Below are 21181 nucleotides of genomic sequence, written 5' to 3' on the forward strand. Positions count from 1 at the left end.
GGTATGTGTGAGGTTAAGTGGCCAATATGAACTTAGAACTGAAGCCTAATTCCTTCTATAGTTCTACTATACCATCCTATGAAGAATAGGTTCTGTCACTGTCTATATAACCTCAGCAAATTAATTCCTCTGTGCCTTAGTGTCTTTCCTATAAATCATAGGTCATGTCTGGTTTCATCTTAATTTGAGGATAAAAGGAAAAAAAGGAGTCATTTTTGTGTTATATAAACCTATATAAGAGGAAACAGAGACCAAATATAAGCAATTCTGTTGTAGTGGACAGATTTTCTGTTTAAGAAGAAAAATGCAAGAATAAGATGTTACTTACATCTGATTCCGAGCAATAATGAAAGATTAGGCTCCTTGCCCTGAGCTCTCTGATTAAGAATACTGCACAATGCTTTCAAGTCAAACAAACAATGGGACATTTCCTTGAACAACTGATCAACCATGCTAAAATTCAATAGTGGCTGTAGAGATAAGTCAGCCTGATGCTTGGATTGTTTCTCTTGCTGTTCTTCTAAGAAAGGAGAATATTCTTCACTTAGTCTTTGGTTCTGCATTGGGGTAAAAGAACAGAGTAAGGAGTTCAATGAAAAGAGATAAACAATTAAAAATACAATAATAACAATTTTAATTAATAAAACATATGGGATGAGTATTCTAAAACAACTACATGTCAATTTAGTGGTGAATTTAATAGTAATCGGCACAATAATATTGGGCTGCAGATGGACTGTCTTCACCAAAAATTAAGAAAGGATCATTTTCATTTATTTTTACATAAGGTAACACTTCCTTAAATGAAAATAGGTAACTCATGTTTCAAATGTAATCTGAGTTTCCTGTACTCACTTCAAGTAATGTTTCTGTTAACTTCATTATAGTCTTTTCTTTTTCTTCTAGCTCTTTCTCCATTTTCTGAGTTGCCAATTTCTCTTGACAAAATTTCTCTTGCATAGACTAGAAAAGAATCAGAAAGGAAGACATGTCAATACTGAAAGCTAAATAGCAAAACTAAGCAATGAGGATTTTTAAATTAATTTGTTCTTTCTTATGGTCCTCCACCCTTCTTGTAATCTTTAGGTCATTATTCCACATAACCAGAACAAGACCACTCACCAGAGAGGTAATATACAAAGCTTTTTCTTATAAAAAGAAAGAAAGAAAAAAAACAAGTATGAAACCTTAAACTGTTATTTAAATATTTTATTCCCAAGAGGTCCTTTTCAATAGCAAAAGTATCTTAGCAACTAAAATTTGTGTTAAATTTTCTTATAGCTAACAAGGTAAAATTATTTTAATCTTTATTTTTCCATTATCAACAATGCACCAAATCTTCCTTCCTCTATAAGCACTATTTTCAGCAGCTGATTTTGCTGCTAAATTCACAAATCAAAGGCCTATTTTAGATCTTTGAAGTCCTATATTCTTTTGTTTTTAAAAATTAGACTATACTTATACAGGCATAGGACACAGAAACATGAAGTAATGTTATTTTTAAAATCTTCTTTACAGCAGCAGGAAGGACATTTTAATAGCATTTGGGTCATTCCTGCTAATTAGTTTAATTTTCAACTATAAACCTAAGAAAAACTTGTCACAAAATCTGCAGTAATTAATGAATGCTGTAGGGCCTCTCATTGACTTAATTCATTGACTATTAAAATCAATACATGTACAAGCATAATTCCTTTGAGCTATTTTTAGAACTATATTCAGTTTCTTTAAAAATACTTCAGAAAAATGATTACTTGAATACCAATTAATCTATTATGAAGGGAATTCCTCTCTCCCCATCCATGACTCCATCTCTGGATTAAACATAAACACAGACAGAATAGATATTAATACTGATTAAATAAAGGCTTTTGGAACGTCAATGCCCTTACTCATTCATTTGAGTGAGTGATGTATTTAGAGCAGTTCATAACTTTTTTGTAGTCATGGACCTTGCGGGTAGTCTGGTGAAATCTACAGACCCCTTCACAAATATTTTTTAGATGCATAAAATAAAATACGAAGGATTACAAAGGGTAATGATTACAATGAAACATAGTTAACAAAAAAAAATTTTTTTAGCAAGTTTATTGATTCCAGGTTAAGAATCCTTGATTTAGAAAGTTTGTTTTTAAATTTAGTCTCCAGGTTGTAACTGTTTACATTCCATAAATTGTAAAGAAAATAAAAACATTCTAAAAGGCTTACAAATTGTGACACATAGGAAATGTAATCCAACAAAGTCTTAGTAATTTGGGTCAATAGGAATACTGTCTATCCAGGAACACATACATTTGCAAAACATCCTACTAAAAGTGAATCTTAAAACACTGAGAGTTCTCCTTTCATGGATGTTTATATAGATACTGAATTCATTTATAACTGTAGTCATCTACATGGTCAGTAACACATGGCATAATTTCACCAGCTGATAATTACTCAACTCTATGTTACATGCCTGGCATATTATTTGGAAAAAATCCAGTGTTCAAAATGCTAGCTTCTGATTACTCCTAACTGCATAAAGATGTTGCCTGTATGAGAATACTAGATTTTTATAGTTGTATGAAACTTAAATAACATTTTCCCTAATCCTCTTATAAGGAACAGGTTTAGTAAGCTTGTAATTTGCCCTTCATAACACTTTAAAACCATAAATTTTTACTGGTTTGAAATAAGTATGCAATACTTATAACTGTGCATAGTTTTCAATTCAACATGGTGCTGAACTTATTCAATAAATAGCAAGAGAGTATATCTGTAGTTAATATGTTGGCATGTATGACTATCCATTCATTATGTGATACACATTCAATCTTCTCTTGATCAAACAAAAGGGGTTATCAAACAAAAGGTGGTATTATTGCTGGTAGTTGTAAGTAGGACAATTGGATTTGGATGATACATCAAAACCAGCATGTTAGGCAAGCAAGATTCAAGGACACTTTGCAAAAAGCAATTTAATAATGGAAAAAATCATGTGCATGAGATACCTCTCCCTGAAGAACCAACTGCTATATGATGTCTAGCTAAGAAAGCTTTTTTCTTCTGATAGATATTATGCTTCACTCAAAGCATCAATGCTTCTCCATTCTGAACTGTGTGAAAACTGCATATAATTTCTTTTTTTAAAACTCTACCAAATGTATAAGCTTTACCAAACTCAAATGTAATGTAATTTAAATATGAAACCAAGGCTCTCTAAAATACGATTGTTAAAAACAAAGCACCATGCTACTACTTACCATTTAAAAAAAACAAAACAAAATAAAACAGGGTATTCCTGAATTAATGAAGAATGCTTCCAATTTCTTATGCACTCTTCACACCTAATGTAAGAACAATGTGTTTAATTTTACTTCAGAAGGCATATATGTGAATGTGTCTTGCTTCTGACTTAATATGAATGCAGTATACTAAGTATTTAATTATTTCTTAGTTATGCTGGGAGGATAGACAAATGAAGATTTTATTTTTCTCAAAGTTTTATTTGCTACTGATCACTGATTAATTTCAAAAAAAAAAAATTTTTTTTTTTCAAGATTTCATGTCTGCTGCAAACTAACTTATTCAGGTCTCCATTTAGAAAGTATTATAATGAATGTTTTAAAAATGTTATTATTGGGGCAGCTAGCTGGCACAGTGGATAGAGCACCGGCCCTGAACTCAGGAAGACCTAAGTTCAAATCCAGCCTCAGACCAAACACTTGACACTTACTAGCTGTGTGACTCTAGGCAAGTCACTTAACCCCAATTGCCTAAAAATAAAAAATAAATAAATAAATAAATAAGTGAAATAAAAGGCATTATTATTGATGAAATTTACCTAAATAAGGTACAGCAGTTAGTGCTAGACCTGTAGCCAATAAGTCATAAATTTAAACCCTGCCTATGATACTTGGAAGTTGTTTGACCCTGGAGGTCACCTAAAATCTCTCACGTCTCAGTGTCCTTACCTGTAAAATGGGGATAATAACAGTGTCTATCTCTCAGGGTCACTGAGTATCAAATGAGATAATACATGTAAAGTACTTTTGAAATCCTAAGACATTATATAAATGTTAACTGCTATTATTATTTGTTCATGAATAAAATGATCCATTCAAATAATTTATGTATAAATCTGTAAAATACAGAAATTTAAATTATCAGTCTATTCACAAATAATTAACATTTGTCAGGCATTTCTGAAACGAAAACTTAAACACTGTTTACCAAATGCTATTCTAAATATCTCAAATCTCTACTGACCTTGTATTTTCCATTTTACAGAAACAAGTTTACTAAGTTATTAGATGCAGGTATTTATTTGGACCATCATTTTCTAAACAGTTGAAAAATGAAGGCTTTGAAGTAAGAAGTTAGGTAGTTTGACACCTGCTTTCCCTACATTAAACAGCTCTATATTAAAAGTGAATGACACACTAGATTTAACGTGAATAACATTCTGTGTAAGCTTATTCTTCTATTTGAGAGTATATATATGTGTGTGTGTGAGTGTGTGAGAAGTATAAACATCCAATTTTGACCTTTCCAAGTCTTTTTTTACATATTGCTCCTCTCCCTGCACCATTCTATCCAGCTATCCAGGTTATTAGCTACAAAAGCTAACAACTGCACTGCAACTTTGGGACACCCTCTATATCAGCAAAACTGAGGAATAAAAGTATAACTGAACATGTAACTCATTTCACTGAGAATATGTGAAAGATTTTCAAAATATATGAATATATAGAGTATAAAATATATGAATATTTATCTTCAAAATGTTAGCCAGATGCTGACTCCTGCCCAGGAACCCTTTTCACATCCTTACCTCTGGCAGGGATAGCCTCTCTGAAGGCCACTTCCCCTTCACAACAGACAATGGTTGTAGACCATCTGCCTATGTCATAGTTCCCCAAGGTTCTTATGGCCTGCCATCTGCCTTCTTGCTTTGCCTGTCAAACCTTAAGTGCCACTTGGTTTTTTCTATTTGCAATGAAACTGAATGCCCCCTCACATATTATCTCACAGAATTAGAATTTGAGCTCCTTTAGGGTAGGGACAGTCTTAGTTTTTCTATCTGCAATCCCAACACTTAGTACAGCACTTGGCGAAAACTAAGTACTTAACAAATGCCTTTCCATTGCATTCAAAACACTTTAAATAATAATAACAACAATAATAAAAACAATAATAATAAATATTAATAGCTAACATGTATTCAGTGCTTTAAGGTTTCCAAAGTGCCTTACCTATTTGATCTCATTTTGATCCTCACAGTAACTAAAATCTCTCAGAGGTGGGTGCAATTATTCTGATTTTATAGATGATGAAACAGGTAAACAGAGGTTAAGTGACTTGCCCAGGGTCACACAAATATTAAGCATGAGTCAGGATTGGAACTCTCATCTTCCTGACACCCAGTCCAGTACTTTACCCACAATGCCACCTATATGCCACTAATCTCACACATGAAACAAAATTTGTAGATTAAATAAAAATGGTAAATTGCCTAATAAAATATTAAATCTTTGGAATTTTAGTCTATTTACTGTTATTTCAGCCTTCTTTTTCCTTCTTTTAATTGGGTTCATGCTAAGTCAGATTTTAAGTATATATTCTAACTAGTATAAAAAAAGAAACTCTTTATCATCATAATAGTTCCTTGAAGCAATACAATATAAATTTCCTTTTAAAATGACAGATATTTGCATAAAAGTATGCTTAGGAAAAAATCTTATTCCTCTAAGATGAGCTTGATGAAAATTAAGTTTTTTACACATTCCAAGTATTTATTTAGTAAAAAGAAAATACCTAGTTCCACTAATTACTCAAACATAAGTTTTGATATGAAAATTGTAATCAAATTAAATGTTGGAAAAGACTGAAAAGCTCAAGGAACAGAAAGCAATTTCAAAAATACAAGAACAAAATTATCTGGAGAACAGTGTTATGACATCTCATTTTGATGAAAGACTATAAAACTATAAAGGGAAATTTTAATATGTACATATATAATGTGTTTGGTTTATTAATAATATATACATACATAACAATAATTATAGCTATAGAGATATGATAAAAGACATCATGTTACATGTTGTATTGTTATATCATATCATCATATTACACTACATCATATTAACTTTTCATATAGTACTCTGCTATATAAAATATTTACTGATAATTATATGTAATCAATCCAGTAAAATAATTACATTTTAACATACCTTCTTTAAAGCTATTACATTTGTATTTTAGCTTTCCAATTTTGAGGTTTTATGCATTGAATTTTTTTAACATTCCCCTCATTCCATGATTAAAATCAAATAGGCTATAGCCCGCCAAAATGATGCGTGGAGAAGAGTAACATGTAAAAAGACAGAAAAGGTAAAAATGGGATAAATATACAAAATACGTATGGAATACAGTGAAGGTAATCTTAGAGAGAAGGCCATAGCAGTGAGGAAAAGTGAAAAAGGCCTCCTGCAAAAGATGGGCTTTGAGCTCCGTACTGAAGGAAGCCATAGAAACACAAAGGCAGAGAGGCAAGATGAAAACATGCTGGGAGAGCCAGTACAAAGTCAAGAGTCTAGGAGTCAGAACATGGAATGTCATGAGAAAAGGACAGCAATTAGGCCAGTGTACCTGGATCCGTGAGTGCTCAGAAAGAAGTGAAAGTAAGAATACTGGGAAGGTAAGAAGGGAACAGGATATGAACAAAAATTTTTTTTTTAATTAAAAAGTATTTATTTTCTCTCTTTCCCATTCCCTCCCCAACCAATTTAGAAGGAAAAACAAAGAACAAAACTCTTATAACAAAGTCTATGATTCTGACTGGTTTTAGCTTCTTAATTAAGATTTAGCATTGTAGAACTTAAATGGGTCCAAAAGAGTACCATACAAAGATTTTTAAAAGGTTGAACAACAAAACCTACGTGAAAAAAGTTAGAGGAGGTAGGATTATTTTGTTCACCTGTTCATTTGTATCTGACTCTATATGACCCCATGGACTTCTTGTCCGTAGGGTTTTCTTGGTAAAGATACCGCAGTGGCTTGCCATTTACTTCTATGGCATGCCTCCATTTTATAGATGAGGAACTGAAGCAAGCAGGGTTAAGTAACTTGCTCAGGCTCACATAGCTAATAAGTGTCTCAGGCCGAATATGAACTCAGATCTTCTTGACTTCAAGCTTGGAGCTCTATCCACTGCACCACCTACCTGTCCCTAGGAGTATTTAGTCTGGAGATATTTTATAATTTTACTCTCATATGGCATTAAACAGTATGGCAATCCACAGCCTTCAATTTCCAGTGAAACAACTAAAGGACAAAAATTCAAAATGCATTATTAAATTTAGACATGAAACATTACAGCAGAATTACAAAACAGGTCTGTGGAAGCTCCTTCTCTAAAGTCTTTAAAATAGTACAGATTTCCATTAGTCTTGAATAATTAATTCAGATCCTACTATGAAGGACAGAATCACAGAATAACTTTAAGGAGTTGAAAGTGATCTTCAAAGTATAGAACAACTAACTGTAGCATAAATCGTTTCTGCAGTGTTACTGACAAGTGGTTGACCCTTCTCCACCGGCAGATATCTGAGTATCTCATGAAGCAGCTCAGTTCATTTATAGATAGTTTTCATTTTATTTGAAAGGTCTTCCTCAGATAAGCTAAAATCTATCTCTCCTAAAACTATAACTATATATTAGTTTTTATATATATATATATGTATATATATATAAAACTATATATAGGTTAATATGTGTGTGTGTGTGTATATATATATATAAAACCTAAAATATATAACCTACATATATAACCTAAAACTATAAACAAGCCTAATCTCCCTTTACCATGAGACAACTTCAAATATTGAAGAGGGTGAACATAACATCCTTTCCTACTCAGTCTTCTCTTCTCTAAGCTAAACATCCCCATTTCATTCACATGATTTCTAATCCTTTTCACTAGCTTAAAGTACTTCTAAAATTGCGGCCTATAATACTGAATGAATATTGTCTATAACATAAAAATCCCTCCTAGTATCTGATTTTATAATCATCTCTTACGGAAACTAAATACAGATAGGCTATTAAAATGCATAAGTTAAGATCTCTCAATAATAAAGCATTTTTATCTCACAATTACAGAAATTCATAACTAATGAAACTCTATGATCCTATGTCCTCTCTGCCAAAAGATTACAGTGATTATAACAAATTAAGTTAATAACTCACTAAAAACAGGTTTATGGAAGTTTAAGCATGCTTCTGAAAAACTATGGGAAGTAATGAAAGCTTCAAAAGTATCCTGACTGCAGCCACCATCTTCTTTGTAAGGGAAAGTTCTATTGAAAAATGGCTTGGGTTACACTGACGCAAGGAAAACCGTAGAGAAAATATTAGCTAGCATACTTTAGCATCTTTACATACATATGTGTATGTTGCTTACAAACATTTCTCTACATGGAACAGACACTTAAGACAGATGAGAAAAAACAATACTAACCAAAATCTTAATAGGAAAATAAAATGAGAGATTTCTAAAAATATAGCACTGTTTAAATGAGCTACATTGAGGTAACTGTTGAGGTGAGTTTTAGAAGCAGCTCAGGGATTCTAAGAGTAGAAGGTAGAAAAGCAGAGCATTTCAGTCACCGGGACCAGCCAGAGACAAAAAAAAGAAAAAAAAAAGGCACTGAATTGAGAGACAGAGCTATATGTGTGAAGAACCACAAATAAGCTGGTATGGTCTGACAGTATAATGTCAGGAGAGTAAAGTACAAGAGGACTGGAAAGAATGGAAGAGACAAAGTTAAAAAGAAAATTAAATGTCCAGAAAGGATTTTGGAGGTGGCTGTGTGGTAAGTTTTGTATTTGATCCTAAAGGTAACTGAGAGACACAGGAGATTTTGTTTTGTTTTGTTTTTGTTTTTTGGGTTTTGGGGGGGGGGGGGGGGGGGTGCCACACATCAGGCTTACTCTTGAAGAAAATCACTTCGGCAGTTATTATGGACTGGAGTGCTGACAGATCTGAGGCAGGGAGATCAATTAGAAAGCAAATATTGCAACTTCTGGGATCCACTTTTCATTTAAAATACTATTCACATACCATCTTCTGCATGAAACCTTTCCTGATTTCCTCAACTTCTAGTGTCCTTTCTCAAACTGCCTTGTATTTAACTAATTGTATATATTTACACTTATTAACTTTATGTCTATGCTGTATATTTTCCATATAATTGTTGTCTTCCCATTAGAATGTAAGCTTTTTCCAAGTAGGATTATTTCATATTTTGTAACTTGTACCCCCATCATTTAGCACAGTACCTGGAACATGTGGCACATGTTGAATGATGGATAGTGTCAGCCAGTCAATCAGTTGATAAACATGTATTAAGTGCCTACTATGTGCTGTGCACTGTACTTAGCACTGGAACAGTGCTTAAGAACGGTTTTGGGGGGGGGAACCTGGGGGCCCCTCAAAGAACTCACAGTTTAATGGGGGAAACAACGTGAAAACAAGTATGTACAAATAAACTACACAGGATAAATTAGAAATCAGCAGAGGGAAGGCATTAGAATTAAGAAAGTTCAGGAAAGGTTTCCTATATAAAGATTTTAGCTGAGACTTAAAGGAATCAAGAGAAACCAGGAGGCTGAAAAGCAGAAGAGCTTTCCAAGCAGAGGACAGCCAATGAAAGTGCCCAGAGTCAGGAGATAGAGGGTCTTGTTCAAGGAACAGTGAGACCAGTACCATTGGATCTCAAGTCCAGGGAGTTAAGGAGATAAGAGTGTAAAAAGAGTGTAAAGGAGGGGTGGGGTACAGAGCTAGGTTATGAAGGGCTCTGAATGACAGAGGATCTTTTTATTTGATCCTGCAGATGACAGGAAGCCACTGACACTTAGTGAACAGGAAGGTGATATGGTTACACCTGTGTTTTAGGAAGATCATGATGACATCTGAGGGAAGAATGAATTGGAGTGAGGAGAGATTTGTGGCAAGAAGAACAAGAAGAAGGCTTGAGGTGATAAGGGTCTACACCAGAATGGTAGCAGTGTCAAAGGAAAGAGGAAATCTTAAAATGCAAATGCCTTACTGGTCAAAGCATTGACAACACAGGTATAATCTTTTAATTACATTTTTATTACTTTCACCCAACCTAAAAATACTTTAAAGAAATAAAAGGAGTGCCATCCAACCAAAAAATACTTTAAAGAAAAAGTGTATTTCTTCATTTTTTTTAAATTCTGAGAACATAAAAACTATTTTTTTCCAAATAGTATTTCTTCATATAGATATACATAGAATTAATGAATTCAAAACTTTACCTCAGCATATTAGGAAATGAGACCCTTGCATACACATACAGATAAACTGCACTGAAGTAATGTGCATTTGATTTTGAAAATAAGTTTCCCTTTCACATTGCAGGATATTAGGGTCATGGCACCCTCACAATCTGGAAAACCAATGTAAAATTTTTTGGCACTCCCTTTGTACTACAGAAGAAGTCTGAATTATGATATAAAGATAAAATGTTGATATTATACAATATTATATGTATATTTTATGCACTTTTTCTGAACTTTTTTTGTGTCATCTGTAGCTTCCGCAAAACTCTAAAATTTCCATTTAATTTCTTATGCCGACCCATGATATATCAAAACAACAATGGGGAAAAGTGTGATGTGGAAGGGATCACCATATTTTGTATTGAACTATATTGAAATAAGCATAAAATATTCCTTACCTGAATTTCTAACAACATTCTGTCAATCTTATTTTGCTGGCTGTCTATTACCTACATAAATAAAACACAAATCAGTCTACAACCAGTTCATTTCTTCTAGTAGTTTGACCAACACAACACTTCTAGACCTCATTCTCATTTATGAAAACTTTAGTGGGATTATTCCCATTGCAAAAGTATTTTGCAATAGGGTAGTGTATTTGCCTAGAAAGGTCAAATAGCTCACTTACACATATCATTTTAATCACATTCAATTTTAAACATTTTTTTAGAAATACATTTAATGCATAAAATTGTATAATCTTTTCTAATTACTAATACTTGTGATCCCTAATTGTATCCCAAGTTTAACTGTATAAAGAACTTAACATTACAAAGAAAACCATTGCTCTTTTGTTTAAGCTGAGAAATAATAGTTTTTTTAAAAAATTAAACATACTATATAATTTCCTCTGCATGTAGAAAAGCTGATTAAATGTTCCTTTCCAAAGAAGAATTAATGAAACAAGACATTATCTAATATAATTACATTAAGTAAACAGGACTTTTCACTTCCCACTCCCACCATTAAGGCTGTGGAACACAACTCATCATGCATATTTACAGTGGAAATGTATGCCTGACCTTACTGGCATTCTCATTTTGTTCTTTGAGGTGATCATTTTCATCCTGAAGTTGTTTTGCATCTAGTATGGGTAGCCGGATACCATCTTCAAGACATCTTTCAACTTTTTGTTGTAAACTGTATCAAAATTTGAAAGACAATTAATGAAAATAAGATTGAATGGCTAATTTTAGTCAAGGTCTCTAAAACAAGGTACTTCTTTAATGTCTATGGTATTTTGTACAATTGTAGATTCTAGAGCTATGGACAAGGAAAAAAGTGCTATATTTGGCTCCAAATATACCAATACGACGCAGCTAAAGTCCTGAAATTCTTACATGCTTATTATGCCTCTTAGCATTCTCTCTTTCATTGTGGCTTTCCTATTTTCTTTTCTGGGCAGCTGGATGGTATAATGAATAGAGCAACAGGCTCATCTACCTGAATTCAAATCTGGCCTCAGACATTTCCTCACTATGTGACCCTGGGCAAGTCACTTAACCCTATGTGCCTTGGTTTCCTTATCAGTAAACTGAGGTGGAGAAGGAAATGGCAAACTATTCCAGCATCTCTGCCAAGAAAACCCCAATTGGGATCATGAAGAGTCAGACACAACTGAAAAATGACTTAAATTAACAACAAATTTTCTTTTCTAAATACCATTTCTAATTCCCAAATTACAGGGAGCAATTCTTCCATATTGTTGCCATTGATTGGTGTATTAGTTGTGTGCAACTCTTTGTGAGTCCATTTGGGTTTGTTTATTTTTTTGACAAAGCTACAGGAGTGGTTTCCATTTCCTTCTCCAACTCATTTTACAGATAAGGAAACTGAGGCAAACAGGGTTAAGAGACTTGTCCAGGGTCACACAGCTAGTGTCTGAGGCCACATTTGAACTCAGGTCCTCCTGAATTTGGGGCTAGCACTCTGTCTATACTGTACCACCTGGCTGCCCAAAAATTCTTCCATGAGGTCTTCTCTAATCCCCTTAACCAAAGTGATCTCTCCCCTCCTATTAACTCTATTTTCTTCTCAAGTTCCAATTTGTTTTTGTTTTTGTTTTTAATCTTCATGTTTTCTCTCTTCCAGAACCATAAGATCTTTAAAAGGAGGGACCAAATCTTAAATATCTAGCATTCTCCCCAAGCACATTGCTTTGTGATAGCTAAAAGAATTAATCTATCTCCATTACTCATATTACATATCTTGGTAATTTTTCCTCCCACCCAATTCACAGATGTGGATTTATCTGCCACATCAAAGCTGAAAGGGGATGAAGGTAAAAAAGAGGAAGGAGGTAGCCCACTTTATCTGAATAAGGTGCTATTCTTGGCTTTGCTACTTATTAGCTAGATGACAGTGGACAAGTCACTTCTCTCTGACTGTAAAATGAGGGGCTATATACTGGGGAAGTTCCAGGGAAAAGTGAAATGGTGCAAATGGAAAGGGTGAGTAGTAAAAAACAAAAAGAAAAAAGAAATGGGTCCAGTCTCTTGCTCTAGCTTGTAATTCTTTGTATGTGTGTTACAAAAAACTACAAAGAAAGAGAAAAATGTATCTTCTATTCTAGCTTGCGGTGAATTATCCTCCCTTTTCTTCCAGTCAATATAGCAAACATGAGTCTGTCTTCTCTTCCAGGAAAGAAAAAAAAAGTGCCATACCTAGAATCTACAAGATAAATAATGGTCCTGAACTGCACAATGACATCAGCGAGTTAACTAGGTCAGGTCACAAATAAAAAGTGATAAAAAAGAATGCACCAGAGAGATTTTATTTATTACTAACGTAGTACTGCTTTGTAGTACTTTATCACCTGTCATAAAAATGTTTCCACAATCAGTCTAAAAATAAAAAGCATAAATACTTTACGTTCTAGAATGGCTTGCTTCCCCCTAATTTAGTATCAAGAGACTACTTATAAGTATTTTTAGGATTTCAAGAGAAACAAAATCCATTACCAAGATTAAAGCTTTTCAGATGAATAGGGTAGTCGGCTGTGAGAATGAAAAAAAAAGTCTGTACCAAGAAGCATGGTAAAAGAGCCCTGGATTTGGAATCAGAGGCTGGAGGTTCTAATTCTGACTTCGCTACTTGGGCAAGTCACTTCCCTTCTCTGAGTCTCAGTTTCCTAATCTGTAAAATGAAAGGTTTGACTAACTGATCCTCAATATCTCTTCCAACTATAAAATTCTATAATCCTATTTTTCTAAATGCAGAAAAACTTTTTTGAACATTTTTATATGATGAACAGTATGACTAAGAATTGTTTTGATTAACAAAGATATTCATTTTATATTATTGTTTCAGTGGCTTTTTATATATTTATTCTAATAAGCAATTTCACAGTATAAATCTTTAAATACCAAGAGACTTCAAGAGTATTACTTCAATGAATTACTTGTTGAAACTGATCAAGGGCTCTGAGAAATATTTCAGAAAACCAAATAAGCCACATAATTGATATTTAATCATACAACTGACAAGTCACAGACTATCACAGAATTTTAGAACCACAAGAAGCCTTGGAGGTCATCTAAGTCCAACACACTCATTTTACAGATGAGGAAACTTAAGGTTCAGGAAGTTCATTTGACCAAATTCACACGCTTTTAATGGCAAAAGAAAAATTAGAACCCAGGCTTTTGGAATCCTAGATAGTGCTCCTCCCAGTGAGCCACACTGTTTATTCTATTTATGTAAATTTTAAAAATTTATTGGCAGACTGTAAAATGTAAACATTTTCCCATTTCAGAAAATGATGGTGGATTCCATGATCATTACTGAATACTACTAAATAAAATAGGTCTACACAAAAAGGCTACTTCAGTTTACACTCAATTCAGAGACTAACAAAATAGTTCCAACAAGATACAAACTCATTTAAACACATCCAAATGTGTTCATTCAACATGAGTACAAAACTCATTTCAGTGGGAGTCAAAAAGGAGAATAAGACAAGCTCTTTGGTTTCACTGACCTTACATTTTAATAAGCATGATGATGCATATACTTTATTATTTATGAAAATGAAACGAGATACAAGTACTATGTTCAGAAGCAGAAGAGAGTACTTCCAGCTAGGGAAGAGGGCAGGGAAAGCTTCAGGAAGAGGCAATATTTGAACTTATTATAAGTTATACTAGAAAGTAAGGTGATAGATATAATCATGTTTCCAAGACCCCACAGATCTCTAACCTTCAAAAAACAGCAAGGTAGGGGAATTACAGACAGCTATACACAGAACAACCATAGCTGAATCTATGGGGAAAAGAAGAAAGAACCCTGATCTGAGAAAATCCTTATGAAGTAACTCTAAGCCTTAATGTGTTCACTCAGTACCCCTCCCCCAATGGGTTCCATGTTCCCATTGCAAGGATATATGCAGGCTTCTAGGCTTGTGCTTAGAATATGGCAAGTACTTATCCCCTCTCCATCTGCAACGGAGACTCTGCTGGCATCCTCTGCCCATCCTATGGCAGAGAGAGAGAGAAAGAGAGAGAGAAGAGAGAAGAGAGAGAGAAAAACTAATTCAGCCCAGGTTTGAGGAGGAAAGGAGATGAGCCAAGAGAGGAACTGGGGAGGAGGCCAATTTTCCTTACTAAAGCTAAGGATACTGAAGAACAGCCGGGCCCAGTCCTGTTTGCTCAGAGGATACCCTGTGCACTCCATTCAGTAAATGATCCTTGAACCTCACAAACATAAAAGAACACAACTGTAAACATAGTGCTCTGTTGCTCTCTAATTTTAATTACCCATGCATGTGTCAAATGACCCTTTCTTATATCTAATAGAAGCAACTTTGCAAAATAGCAAAGGGAAAAGGATCAGAAAGTGACAGGTAATGTTTGTTTTTTGTTTTAAAGGCTGATATACCAAAATTTTCATGAGAAAACCCCTAAATAAAAGTTCAGAACACAATTAAATAAATCAGCACAAAGGCTCTTAAAATCAGAAGGATGACTGCTCAGAGAATACAAAACTCTTAACAATTATTAACAAAACAAACTTGCCCCAACCCTTAAACATATGAATGTCCAAGTTACTTTAACCACATAAAGAAAGTGAAATGAAACTAAGATGAACTGCGCAGTAAGATATGTGATTGGGTCAAGGATGAAAGGATGAAGGTAGCAGACACCAAGTAAAATGAGTGTACATTAGACTGCTGAAATGGACATAAAAGAATCAATCTGTAAGAAATGGAATCCTTATTTTCTCTGGTGAATGTCTATTAATTATCTCCCAAACCAGTGAAATAAGAAGTCTGTGTTAGCACTGAGAAAAGTTAGCAATATTAAATTAATGTTTCTTTTCTCTGCTAACCCCAAACTTTTGACAGCATAACAATGTTGCATTCTCATCTAAAACACTATGCAGATGTCAGTTACGAAATGCCGGCCAATGACAGAACTTTCCATAATGAAATCATACCCCTCTTTATTAATGTCATATCTTTACGACTAGTACATAAGCAGCGATTATTTGTATTTGAATTACTCTATCCAAAACTTCAATTTTCATATTTCAAGAATCTAAAGCCACACTTTAAAAAAAAGACATATTTCATACCTTTGCACAGTGGTAACCAACTCCTTTTCTTTCTTCCGTTGACAAGTCAGTTGCACCTCTTTCTCTTGATACTGAGTTCTGATCTCTCCAAGTTTTTTCTCCATATCTTTTACAGTCTCATGTAAGTTCCTGTTTCTTTCTTCTAAAATCTGCAGCTAAGAGAAAGTGTTTATACTACAAAAGTTAGGATACAATTTAATAGATGCCTATTAGAAAAACTTATTTAATTTTAATTTAATTTTCTCATGAATATAATGTGCATACTAGTTTACTTTCATTTCTTAGAATTTCAGGTGTGCTTCATAGGAAAGGGAGCTTAAAGTATGAGAGCTGGAGTCAAGGCTGGGGAGAAAGAAGAAACAAGAAGCAGGAGAACTTATCATGGCACAGAGACAGAAAAAACCTGAGAAATTTCATCTACTTGGATCTCTACCATCATCACTTTTCATACAACCTCCCATGGAATTTTCTTAGCTTCTTGATTCTGTCTTATCTTCTAACAGTTATATAGCTGTCTAAACCAAAGCATATATCCTCACTCCAAATATACTCCATACATACAACACTCACACCTTCTTGTGAAAAATATTATTTCAGGGGCAGCTAGGTGGCGCAGTGGATAGAGTTCCAGCCTTGAAGTTAGGGGAACCTGAGTTCAAATCCGACCTCACACACTTGACACTTACTAGCTGTGTGACCCTGTGTGACCCTAGGCAAGTCATTTAACCCCCACCGCAAAAACTAAAAAAAAAACCCAATAGTAATACACACACACACACACACACACACACACACACATACACACATATATAAAATAAAATTTCACTCTGGAATAAAGGACTGGGTAGGGATTAGGAGGAAGGCAAAGTGAAGAATAATGGGAAAGGGCTTGAGAATAGGAGGGATTGGGATTGCCTTCAATTATTTTTATAATTTTTAAATTTATATAATACATTGGAGATTTACCCACTCACCCATTATTGGAGATAGAACACTTTACCTCCATTTATATAACATTTAAGGTTCATTATTTCCAATAATGAACATTCAAGACAATAATCAACATTATCCAATAATCCATGTCAGTGAGGCTCAATAATTGTCAGAACGTTTTGAAGCAACAATTTGGGGAAGGAACAGAAGCAGAGAGATATAAGCTAGGAGGAATAGTGACAAAGGTAACTGGCTGGAAATAAACTACTTGTTTGGGATAGTATTAGGAAAAAGTACAGAAAGGGTCATGAGAACAGTTTTAAAAAATCAGGGCTATTGAGAGGAAAAAAAATAGATCTAACTGATATTCTCTGGAATGGAATTGGGGCTCAACAGGAGCCCTATGAGCATTTGTGCCATATAAGTTCATTTGAAGCAAAGTAAATTTTTGATAGGATGGAAATACTATGCATACAGATGTGTGAAGCCCATGATATATTTTAATCCAATAGGAATTAAACAAATGAGATTAACTCACAACCAGACAAAAATATTTCACTTCAATATTTAAATTCATTAATTCTCAAGAAGCCAACTTAAAACACAGTTTCAAAAAAAATGATAAAAAAAACATAGTTTCAATATTTTATTATTCATCCCAATAAAAAGCAAGAGTCCCTTTTTACCTGTTGGCTCTGGTTCTGCACGTCATCCAGAGTTGGCAGGTCAGCCAAATACTTTTCCAAGGTCTCAATTCGTCTTTGTTTCTCTTTGTTTTGTTCAGATTCCTTCTGACATTTCTTTTTCAGGCTACTAATATATCTATCTCTGGTTTTAAGCTAAAAAAAAGAGAATATATGTTTAATTGGTGTTTACATGTGATCAAGTTGCATTAGAATAAATCTATGTTTCAATATTCAAAATCACTGGATCCAATAAGTCCACTTATTTGACTTAACAATAAAACATTACTATAACAATTAATGTATGTGTATATATATGTGTGTGTATACATATGTATACACACATATGCGCATACATACATATGTGTGTACATGTACCGTTACTTACTTTAAGCCAACAAATGCACATGAAGCTAAATCAATAAGGTAACAAGTATTTGCACAAATGTGTATATTTTGTATATTTGCATATGTATAACAGTTATATAATACTATTTGAAAATAATCATTTCTGAAAATTCAATAATCAGCAACAGATCACACAATAATTAAGATCAATAACAGAGATGAGACAGGGAAAAGATTAAATGATAATCTAAAAGGAGGTGATCACTCCTACCACTTAAAGCTCCTAAGGTATTTCTGTGGTTTTTAAAAGCTTATCTATCTACCCTCCAAAAAATAGTCTCTTCCTATACTCAACAGTTTGGTGCTTTGTTTTGGTTTGTCTTTGTTTAAAAAGGCAAATAATCCCATTTTTAGATCTCTTTGCTACCAAGTTTTTCTCATATGAAGCTGAAATTTGCCTCCCTATAATGGCAGGTAGCTAGTGCAAGAAAGAGAGCACTGAATCTGAAGTCAAGAAGACATTAGTTCAAATCCAATCTCAGACACTTACTAGCTGTGTGACTCTGGGTAAGTCACTCAACCTCAGTCAGACTTGGTTGCCTCATCTGTAATATGCTTTTATTAATAGAACCTACCTCCCTCACAAGGTTGTGATGAGGACAAAATGAAATAATATTTTAAAGTATTTTACAAACCTTAAAGTGCCATATAAATGCTAGTTGTTGTTGTTGTCATTTTTACCCTATCTATGACTTCCATCCTCTAGTCCTATATTCTATCCCTTAAGTCTAAGTAGAATAAATCTAATCTCTTTCACAAAATAGACTTTTCTCTTCTGAAAGCTAACTATCACAGAATCAAAGGATCTCAGAGTGGTAACGAACACTGAAGAACATCAAGGCAAACCCTACACAAATAAGAATCCTTTCTAAACCACAGCCAAAAAGTAATAATTCAGCCTCTAACTGAAAGTCTCCAGTGAATGAGAACCTATTATCTCCTCAGGTATGTCATTCAACTTTTAGACAGCTCTAATTATTATGAAATTTTTCTTTGTAGTAAGTCAAAATGTATTTCTTTCTCATTTCTATACAATGTTTTTATTTCACTTTTCCTGGGCTAAACAGAACAAATCTAATCACTTGTCCACATCACACCCCTTTAAATGTTTTTTTTTTGAAGGAGAAAAGATCTGGCTAGTAACCTAGCCTAATCCTGGGCAAATTTCTTCTTGATTCCTATTGTTGTTACTTCAAATTAGGTGTACTATCACCCATTTATATCAATCGATCTTCAAACTGTACTGCATTATAAAGGACTTTCTAAACTCTAGTGGCTCTGCAGTCTGTCAGAACAGGGCTCCATGGTAGGTAATGGGAATTAAAAGACAAAAAGGAGTACTGACTCACAAAGAGTTTACATTCTATTGGATGATCCGAAGTGGGAAAGAAAATTAAAAATGGCAAAAGATCATGAAGTTTCCTAAAAGAGGTAGCAGTTAAACTAAGCTTTGAAAGAGAGTAAGGATTCTAAGAAGTGGACCTAAAGCATGAATGTGATCATAGCACAGTAGGGATGTGAGACATGGAATGTTCAGTTCAGGGAACAGCAAGTAATCTAGGATGGCTGGATATGAAATCAGTCTGTACAGGTAGGCTGAAGCCAGTGACTGGAGGACTTTTTTTTAAACATATCAAAGTGAAGACTTTATATTTTGCCAATGAAGATTAACGAATGGGAAAACTACTTGATCAGATTTGTGGCAGGTTATTTTTGTCAGCTGTGAGGAAAATGTAATAAACTGGTAAAAGCAGAAACAGATCCCTTAGGAGGCTATTGCAGTAATCTAGGTGACAGTTGATGAAGGTGGTATATAGTAGCCGTGACAGTAAAGAAAGTGAAATTTGCAAGAGATACTGTAGTAGTGAAATAGACAAGCTATGGCTACTGACTGGCTACTGGTACTGAGGGAAAGATAACAGTCAAGGAAGTCTGGGAAATCATGAACCTAAGTAAATGGAATGAATGTGCTGCCCTAAAAAGAAATAGGAAAATTTGGTAGAGAAGCAGTTTAGGAGAGAAGATAATGAATTTCATATTGGATATGCTAAATTTGAGGTACCTGCAGTAAATCAAGGTAAATAAGCAGATAGCTGGTGGTGCAGAACTTGAGATCAAAAGAAAGATTAAAAGATTAAATGCTGGATATATGGATTTTGGAATAACCTGCATAGAGATGATTCCATGGGAACTGATGGTGTCATGAAGATGGAGGTTTGCAGATGGAAAAGAAAAAAAGTGTCACACTGTTTGTTGGCTCACACGAAGGTTAAAGTCCACTTAAAATACCCAGTCAGACCTTTTTCACATGAACTATTGTCTAGGAATGCCTCCCACGCTTGTACTTGTGAAATTTACTTTATTTGGGGGTCTAAGTGTAAGACTCCATATTCATATAAACTAAATCTGGCTTATCATTCCAGTCTGTCACAATTTCTGGATTCTATCACCTAACATGTTAAACTAACCTTTCTTTATCTGAAAATCTGACAATGACATGTATTAAGTCACTGACAAAAAGGTTAAATAGGAATTGATGAGATGACATAGAGAGAATAGAGAGAAGAAGCCAAGGACACTCCATTCGAAAGTTTCCTCTCAATACTCTTCATAAATATAACATGAAAAATTCTTTGCTGAAATATAGCTATATACTATGTTTCCAGCATACAACTTATCTACCAGTTTATCAGATCCATCCAGTCAAAAATGGAAGGGAATTTAGTTTGGCATGAAATGTTCTTGATGAAGGCATGCTACATATTTGTAATCACCATATTTCCCTTCCAGATGATTGAAAAAAAGATTCTTTTAAAATTGCATCATAAGATTTTTAAAGGAATTGAAAACAGCCTCACTGGCAAATGGTTTTGTGACCTATAGTGTCCATCATTGTTGTGCAAATCTAGACATTATCCAGCTCTGTGGTACCTTTCCTTTTTTCCATGATCTTCAAATCACTGACAGTGGCTCACCAATAATATCCTTCAGTTCTTTCAGAACTCATGAATGAAGATTATCCAAGCCTGGTTACTATAACTCAAATTTTAAGTTTTTTCCATTTTAAGTGAAGCTATTTTGACAAAGTAGGGTTCAGGTAAGGGAACCAGGTTTTCTTCCATACTTTTTAGAAAACATTTCTGTTTGATATGCCCAGGAGATAAAGAATCCAAAGAGCTTCTCTATTGTTACTGACGTAACACATTATTGGAGATTCACCCTACAAGATAGAACAC

General features: G+C 34.0%; 1 protein-coding gene across 2 annotated transcripts in view; it reads right to left on the reverse strand.

The window, feature by feature from the left end:
* Positions 1 to 21181, reverse strand: part of CEP85L (centrosomal protein 85 like) — a 160463-nt gene that overhangs the window by 3657 nt on the left and 135625 nt on the right. For both annotated transcript variants that reach the window (XM_027848564.1, XM_027848565.1), the window contains 6 exons: positions 17541 to 17693; positions 15922 to 16076; positions 11373 to 11490; positions 10749 to 10799; positions 856 to 963; positions 329 to 557 (listed from right to left, as the gene is read on the reverse strand). In XM_027848564.1, the coding sequence (XP_027704365.1) occupies positions 329 to 557; positions 856 to 963; positions 10749 to 10799; positions 11373 to 11490; positions 15922 to 16076; positions 17541 to 17693 (814 nt within the window). The remainder of the gene's footprint in view (positions 1 to 328; positions 558 to 855; positions 964 to 10748; positions 10800 to 11372; positions 11491 to 15921; positions 16077 to 17540; positions 17694 to 21181) is intronic.

The sequence above is a fragment of the Vombatus ursinus genome, unplaced genomic scaffold (genome assembly GCF_900497805.2).
Source record: "Vombatus ursinus unplaced genomic scaffold, bare-nosed wombat genome assembly UNPS02006779.1, whole genome shotgun sequence".
NCBI lineage: Eukaryota > Metazoa > Chordata > Mammalia > Diprotodontia > Vombatidae > Vombatus > Vombatus ursinus.